Source organism: Cokeromyces recurvatus, assembly GCF_025118155.1.
Source record: "Cokeromyces recurvatus strain NRRL 2243 chromosome Unknown BX663scaffold_4, whole genome shotgun sequence".
NCBI classification, from domain to species: Eukaryota; Fungi; Mucoromycota; class Mucoromycetes; order Mucorales; family Mucoraceae; genus Cokeromyces; species Cokeromyces recurvatus.
Window position 1 is genome coordinate 320,255 of NW_026251390.1, and position 9,237 is coordinate 329,491.

At 32.2% G+C, this 9,237-nt stretch overlaps 1 protein-coding gene across 1 annotated transcript; it reads left to right on the forward strand.

The window, feature by feature from the left end:
• The first annotated feature begins 2,680 nt into the window (after positions 1–2,680).
• Positions 2,681–9,031, forward strand: BX663DRAFT_448891 (Golgi CORVET complex core vacuolar protein 8-domain-containing protein). The gene is made up of 8 exons (XM_051523718.1): positions 2,681–3,095; positions 3,156–3,616; positions 3,673–3,782; positions 3,840–4,242; positions 4,306–4,844; positions 4,913–5,111; positions 5,181–5,419; positions 5,500–9,031. The coding sequence occupies exons 1-8, from the start codon at positions 2,785–2,787 to the stop codon at positions 8,902–8,904; spliced, it is 5,667 nt and encodes a 1,888-aa protein (XP_051385934.1). The 5' UTR covers positions 2,681–2,784; the 3' UTR covers positions 8,905–9,031.
• The last annotated feature ends 206 nt before the right edge of the window (positions 9,032–9,237 follow it).

Consider the following 9,237-nt stretch of genomic DNA (forward strand, 5'->3'; position numbering starts at 1 on the left):
TTTTTATAACAAAGAAAAAAAATTTTTTTTCAAATCTCTATTGTTGCTGCATTTTATCTCAGGAACGGTATAAATATCTCTTTTTGTAATGAATATATCAGTTAGAATAATTAGTTTTGATGATCCCTATTTTTTCCTTAAAATAATAATAACCATCCATAGCAATAATGTTCGTATTACTACTGTCTTCCCTGTATAATTTACGGCTTTTAAAATATTATCCTTAACCTCTTTTAGCCTTCAGGTTTGTAGGCATTGACAAGTATTTGGAAATATACTACTCAGAACAAGAGATTTATTAGGTAGTCCATTTCAACTTTTTTTTTTTTTTTGATGAGGCAAAATATTAACTTTAAATGTAAAATTGGATAAAGGAAGAATTGAGATTATTCATTTTGTTTATACAATATCTAGATAACGTGTCAGTAAAATAAAGTAAAAAAAAAAAAAAAAAAATGTTGAATATTTCTGGAAAAGAAATATCCTTGCATTCATTACTGTTACAGTGACAGAATTGTTATATTTGTCAATATCTTCTTTTTTTGAAGTAATCAGGAACACTCTTCTTTACACTAGTTTATAGAGAGATATTCATTGTTATTACAATATTTTTGGTAGAGCTTTTTAAGTTTTTATTCTTAATTAAGCCATAACATAATGTATTATTAGCTAGAGAAGCTTGCGGTTAATCAATTAAAAGAGTCTGTATATTACGTTTACTTGTGATTATTTCCTAAGATGTTGATTATGATCAAACATAGCAACTATAGATTTGTATCTATACATGCTTAAAATAAGACTTTTTAGACACTTTATTATCTTTTTATGGCTTGATAACCATAATGGCACCAAGGTATATAACATACATCCATACGATATATACATATGTATATAAAAAGGTGGGAAGCGTTTAAAGAATTTATTTCTGGTATATGATCTGACTATAATAGTATCAGTTAATAATAGCAAAGTTGTGATTACTACTGTTCCTCCTGTACCTACTACCATTGCTTGGTAAAATATAGTCCTAAAACATCATTATTCATGCTACTGCTGGTGTAAAAAGAAAAAAAAAAGGAGTTGCTGGTGTAGTACAAAAATAAGCATAATTAAAAAAATTAAGGGTTCATTTGATTTGGTGGGGAACCCTTGAAGTGATTCGATTCCACAGCCTAGGCTTGGGCTAAATATGCTGCGAATTCTAGTCACTCTCCAAACACCCGTGTTACTTTCATCAGAAATAGAGGATACACATAGGGCTATGTTTACTATAAACACTCTACTTATACCACCACCGCCATTTATACCTACAACTACAATACTATTACCAACACATCCTTACTAATGTTAATAATCACTACACAATACCAGTATTATCTACTACCACTAGCACCACCACCACTACTACTACTTTAACTTACTTTCATTTTTTTTTGTAATCCTTATTGTTAGATTATAGAACAGTCTATAATATATATTTGAACAGAAAAAAAAAGACAAAAGAATCATATGTTACGTACTAATAGAATAAATGTATTACATATTAAAGGACAACCTGTGTCATAATTCCAAGTATATATATAATAAACTACCAACATACGATCATACTATCATTTATCTATTTTGCACTTTTAGTCAAGCTTCTTATGCAAAGTGTCCTATCTATACTATAGTTTTTGTGTCTTATTTTTCTTTTATTACCATGATCACGATAGCAATAGACTGTCTTATCTGATGACTTACTTTTAAAACAAGTATGAACACTTCTTTTTTACAACTTGTGTATTTCATTCACAATATTAGATTTATGCATTTTAAATAAAAAACTTTAATGATTTGGCTGTGGAAAAAAAAGAAGTATTAAAAGAAAAAGAAAAAGATTAATATTATATATGTCGGTCAAAAAAAAAAAAGGCTACTTCTTTTAATATTAATATTAATATTTACTATTATTATTATAAATAAGCTATATTGGAATATCAAATGATATACTTTGTTATATCGGTTGGGTTATAGTATATATGAATCTTTTTATGAGATTTGTTATAGAACAAGCTCTGAATATAAGCATAATTAATACTATAAAAGATGAATTATATAATACAGGACAAACTATAAGCCTGAACATAGAATAAAACTCTGTATCTAACATTCTGTAAATAATATTAAACTTATTGATATCCAATCATCTAAACGTGCCAACTAAATAAGATATCGCGTCAGTTCTAAATATTTATTTTTATAACCTTGTTAAAGGATTCGGGTCGTCTTTGGTTCAATAAAATAGAAATATAAAAGATATTAGGAACATGCTATCTCAGTTAGAACACTCTCCATTGGATCATAAACTTTTCGTACCCTTCTCGTCGTACAGGTTATTGCGCCCATCTTCTTAATAAATAAGATCTATCCATGACTCAAACCAGAAACAAAAAAATGTATTAAACAAAAGGAAGAGCTCAGGAAGAGGAAAACATTACGACAATTTAAGCTAATCTGATACGACAATATCCATCGTACTGGCTGTACTCCCATTTTATATTTTATTTTTCGCCCCTCAATTTCAAAAACCGTCCTTTGGCACTGTTTTTAATGTAATAAATAAAGTTATAGTCTGTTGATTTTTTTTTTTTTTTTTTTTTTTTTTTTTTTTTTTTTTTTTTTTAGAAAAGAAAAAAAAATTGCATACAAATTTTGAGACCCGGCTTACATTAAAGGATTATTCTTTTATTATATCCCTTTTTTATTTATAGAGAGCTATCTCAATTTAATTCCTTTTTCAACATGAATTTAGATGAAAAAGATGCCGATGATAAAATAGAATCACCTGTAATGGAACCTAGTACAAGTACAAGTACTATAAAATTTCGTAGAAATTATGATACATTATTAAAAGAAGTACTTGAAGAAAGCTCGGATGAAGATGAAGAATTATTTAATCATATAGATATTGATCTCGATACTGCAACTGCAGAGTTACCAGATGATTTACGAGCAGCTTTAGAAGATCGTGCATTAGCTGATAAATACTTGGCTAATTTAAAGAACTACATGAGCCATAGAAGATCACAATCTATTAATTCAGAATATTCAACGTAGGTCTTACATTTAATCTTTTTTTTTATATTTATTTATATTTCAATTCTCTAATTTAGTTTTCTTCCTTTATTCAGACCTAATACACCTCTTCGGTCCAATTTCTCTAATCAAGCTTTATTGTCACCTCAACTTCTTGAGCATGTACAACAGCAACATCATCAAAAGCAGCAGCAGAAACAACAACAGCCGGATCCACTTTTGAAAGTGCTGAACGCTGTTCCATATCAAACTCGTCTTATTAATGGTGTTCCCTCACTTATACTATTAGAACAAAAGTTTTATGCACTTCGAATCCCCGAACTAGATCTACCAGTTGTATCTGACACAATGATTCAAACGCGATTAAACGGACTTTATAAAATTAGAGATGATTTGTATATTCATCTTAATGGAGGCCCTCTTGTAGTTAATAACATGACTCAGTCAAATATTGGTGAAAAGAAGAAGGAGAAAGTACTTAATTTATTAGATGATATCACAAAGGAAATTGGGCTTTATGAAGAATTTGTAAAAAAAGGTAAATAATAATAAGATATAAATGTATTTTATGTTTTAATTATGTCAAAATTATAGCTAATTATCTTAGTCTGGAGAGTATTTTAAATGAATCATCGGGAGAAGAAGAAGAGGAAGAAGAGTTTTCTGATACAGTAAATGATTCAGGTTCAAGCCTATTAAACTTTGTGAGTCACAAAGAAGAAAGAAATGTATTTTTTTTTATTACTAACATTAGTATTTAGAATTCTCCTTCTGAATTATCTAAAATAGCAGCAGAAACACCATCCTTTTTATCTGCTTCTTCATCTAAGCGTCCATCTTTCAGTTCCCCTATCAGTAGTAGCCAACTTTCACTACAATATTTAGATTCGGGTACTAGTTCTCCTCAATCTTCATTTGATACGTTAGAAAATCAATCAAATACAACAGCTGAGAAAGAAAATATAGAGCCATGGGATGCATTTAAATGGACACCACTCATAAAAATATCATCCCAACTTTATTCTGATCAAATGAAAAAGGAGAATGGCTTGGTTTCTGTTATCATTGTTAGTGGTGTAATCGCCATTGGTACAACTCGTAGTTTAGTATTTGTTTATGACTACTCCCAGAATTTAAAATGCATACTTGGTGAAAGTGCTCGAGGTAAAATAGTACATTATATTATATAAACTTCAATCTATTCTAAATATATGCACATATATAAAGCTATCGAATTAGGCTCAGTAACATCATTAGCTATATCTTCTGATCATACAACAATTGCTTGTGGTCATGCCCAAGGACATATTGTTATATGGGATATTCGAAGACCTCATCAACCTATACGTACCATTGATCCCATTTCACCAAGTCAAGTAGCTGGTGCATTAGCAACTCCTCATCATCAAGCACCTCGAAAGGAGGGTCATGTAAAAGGAGCAGCTATTTTACATATTGGTTTTGTAGGAGTCAAAAAATCTGATATTGTATCAGGAGATGATCAAGGAATGGCTTTTTATCACGTTTTATATAAGGTCATCATGGTCAATGCAGTCGATACCACCCGCATTTCGGGACGTTACCAAAACATATCATTGACTCCTAAGATTCAATCTGTTGTTGCAAGATCTCGTTTACAAACACCTTTACTAGTTACAAAACCAAGAAAACCTAATACTGTTTTTGCTATGCAACCCTTACCTCTTGGTCAGATACCCCATCCTGCTGAAAATTTTGGACTTGTCGCTATACTAAAACCATACAAGGTAATTATAATACAAATATCGACTTCTTATTTTAATCCTTTTTCTTTTCTTTTTTTGTTTTTTGTTAGTTAATTATTGTAGGTTTAAAGCCTACTCCACAAACACTTTACAAGTTTCTAAAACCCAGAGAATCTTCTGTTCATTTAGATCATAAAATAGACATCGAAAATGGGTCATCAGTAAATGTTGAGACACTCTCTGGTTGCTTGGCATGGCTACCGACAACCAAACTTAGAAATAATACTATAACTAAAGAATTTGTAAAAGGTGAAAAAAAACAAGAAAAGAGTTATTTATTGTTTATCGTTATTCCCATATACTTATACATGTATGTAGGTAAAGACAATTCATTACCGTTAGAACCTATGCTTGCTTTTGCATGGGGAAAGCATCTTTTTATTATTCGTATTAGTGTTAATCAAGATAATAAATATGTTACGCAAAATGGAAGAGTAACTAGATTACCTGCGACTCCACCTAAAACAAATAAACGAGGTATTCAATTAGAATTTGTTAAAATTGGTGAATGGAAATGTAGAGATACAATTGTAGCAATTCAATGGATTAATAAACAGGTAAAAAGAAATAAAATGACCTAAGGGAAGATAACTAAATATATATTATTATTATTATTATTATTATCTTTGTCTAAAAGATAATTGTATTATTTACACCTAATGAGGAAATGATCCTTTTTGACCCTAAAAGTATGACAGAAACGCAACATACAAGTATTAGAACTAAGCAGTTGGTCTATCATGATTGGTTTAATCAGCCCTTGCAAGACTTGACTTCTACTGAATCTTCTGAAACTGCTAACCCTAGATCAATTGAAATGGCTTATTTTGGGTCTATCAAGAGCTATAAAGGGAAACTGTTTTTATTAGGTATGCAACAACTTTATATAGGTACACTACTTTCATGGGCAGATCGTATTCTGGCTCTTGTCCAAGCCGGCGATTTTATAGAAAGTATTGAACTTGCTACTTCCTTTTATAATGGTGTGGGCGTTCAAACTGTTGTCGGCCTCCCTGAAGATGAAAAGGAAAGAAAGACTCTTGTTGGAGAGCAGCTTATGGATCTTCTTTTGGCTTCACTAAACTATGCATTCTCATCTGAACATGTCTATGGCGGTATGACGAACGAAGTTGTACATGATAAGCTAGTAGTACTCTATGAGTTGGCAAAGAACTGTATTGAAGCCTGTCTTAGTATGAATCAAACAGAATTTTTATTTGATACGGTCTATGAAAGATTTTTAGAAAATAACGTCCAAGGAGTGTTTTTAGAGGTTTTAGAGCCCTTTATTGTAGGAGATCGTGTGCCCGATATACCACCTTCCATTATGAAGGATTTTGTTGATCACTACAGTAAGAAGCGCCTTTTGAATGAACTGGAGCAAGTTATTTGGCATGTCAATCCTCACTATCTAGACATTGATCAAATTGTAAGTATGTGCCATCGGGAGGGCATGTATGAAGCTATGATGTATGTTTGGAATAAAAGTATGCATGATTATGTAAGTCCTGTTGTAGAGATGCTCAAAGTGATTCGGAGTGTCTTACGTGAAGAAGCCCAAAATCAAGATTGTAGTCATAAACGACAAAATGCAGAAAAATTGTTTGATTACCTAAAGTTAATTTTGACAGGCCGATCTTATCCTGAAGGGTCCTCGATGCTGACTCTTAATGAAGCTAGTGACGCTCGCAGTGCTGTGTATTCATTTGTATTTTCAGGTCGTTGTATGGTTTGGCCTCCTGTAGGAGGTAAATTGATCCTAACCGCTGATGATGAGGAAGGTGTCTCTGAGCCTACTTATCCTTACCTAAGATTATTACTTCGATTTAGTACTAAACATTTTTTGGAAGCTATGGAAGTTGCCTTTCAAGATCCTTGGCTCAATGGTGGTGAAGATATCCTGAGCTCCAAGTTTGAAGATGAGGTTCCCGGTAAAGTTATTTCACGACAAATCATCATTAATACACTACTTGATGTTATGGGGGGTGGGTTAACAGGGAATGGTCTACCACTTCCACCACCAAGACCTAAACAATCCTTTTCAGCTTCCACTGTACATTCTATTAGTGCCAACACTCGGCCTATACCCTCCTTCCTTGATCACCCATATGATTATGTCTCGAATGAAAACATTATTTTACTCTACATCTTTATTGCTTCCAATTTACATATGTATACAACATTTATCTTGTTACCTCCAAAGACCTTACACAAGGTTCTTGTAAGGCTTGCCGAAGATCATGATCCAGATACACGTGTTGAACGTGAAAGAGCTGTACAAAAGCTTTTAACCGTCTATACACCTGCTAATGAAGAGCAAATTGTGGTCCTCTATGAAGATGCTGGATTTTGGAAGGTACTTGAGGATGTATATCGACGTGATAAAAAATATGGTAAACTTGTTGAGGCCTATCTTAAGGATGATGAACGTCGCAACCAAGTCTTTGATTGTTTTACAAACCTATTAACTTCTTCCGAACTTGACGATCAGCAAAAGGAACAAGTAAAGCGTGTCTTTATGATTCGTATTTCACAATTTGTTGAAATTGATGGACAAAAGACGGCCTATATCGTGGAAAACTTTATGAATGGCAATCATACTGATGCTATACGCCGTTTAGAAGAAGATCAAGAATTTGACGATGATGAGCATCATGCTACAGCAGATAAACATCTATTTTCATATCTAAGAGGGTTATTAGAGCCTTATGAAGAAGGCAAAGAAGGCGAAGAAAGAGAAGAAGAAGAACCATTGTTATCAAATGGTATGCATCAAGGACAAATGATAGAAGCCCATGCCTCTCTTGTAGATGTATCTATTCAAGAACGTTACATTGAACTCATGTGTCGTTTTGATCCTTCCGGTGTCTATAATTATTTTAATACAAGATTAAATACAACTATTCCATTAGATAATGCGCTTAAAAGTTGTGAAAAGTATGGAGTCATGGATGCAGTCGTTTGGATTATGGAAAAGAAGGGTGATACACAAGGAGCACTTGAAAAGATGTTGCATGTGGCAAAAGATAAAAATACAACCATTTTACAAATCTTAAAACAGCATCAAACAACTCAAGATAGTAATTGGAGCTATGAAGAATTGAGCATGATATCTAGTTCTCTCATAGGGTTAAATGGTGTCTTACGAGTGAGTACACGACTTTGTGAAAATAGTAGTAGAACACACATATCAGCAACGACACCTTACCAGACAGGTTCTGATGAGGCATATATACCTGAATTAAGTTATGAAGATAGTTCAGTAGGAGATGATTCAACAAGCCACCATGAATTTGTACATAATGATCAAGTAGAAACACTATGGTTCCAATTATTAGATGCTTATGTTGAGGGCTCTATTGAGATCTATAATACCTTAGGTGGAGAAAATGATCATCAATACGTCCCAATTGAAATTCACCAACGTATTACATCTTCATTTAAATTATTTGTACAATCCATCTTAACATCTCTGTTACTATCCACATCACCTCAAGTATCCTTACCACGATTATTATTACGTTTAATTCATTCTCAGGCACGAGGTGAAACGACCTTTGCAGACTTTAGGGATGTATTTTTAAGCATGTTAGATACTTATAAATATGAGGGAAAGCTGCTTGAAATGACAAATAAGTTATTTGACCGAGATGTGTTTAGTAGTTTACAGGATATGGTAGAAAAGCGTGGTAAAGGATGGCGACCAGCACGAGCTGTATGTGAGATTTGTGGTGCAAATATTTTAGATCTTACATTATTGCAGCCACCTTTGGCATGGGGATTTGAAGATGAAAAACCAATAGAAGAGAATGACGATGATGATGATGATGATGATGATGATGAACGCTATGTATTGTTTCATTGTGGCCATGGTTTTCATACAAAATGTTTAGAACAACAACTTGGATATATACAGGAATGTATTGTATGTCAACATGGTAATCCAGAAGCGAAGCCTATGATGCCACCTCTTTCAACAATGAATACAACAGAAGAGATAATCAAGAACACTACTAAAGGTAAAGAAAAAGTATCAGCTTAAATGGTATACATTCTATGTAGTTATAGAATCTATTTATTTTATTTTATTTTTTCTACCTGTAACTCAATCATTTTATTTAAACTGGAAAATCAATAAATAGATAAATAAATAAAAGCATAAATAGTATATAGAATAAGCTAATGTAATAGAAGACAACATTATAAATGATCTATTATACATATAATGGGCAAAAAAAAAAAGGTATCTATTATAGAGAAGATTCAACAATGAACACAAGAGCCTTATTAATAAAATTCCTATAAAAGGTAAAATGCCTATTTACAGTGTATATCTTAATAAGCACACATGTTGTATAAAGGAATACATGTAATA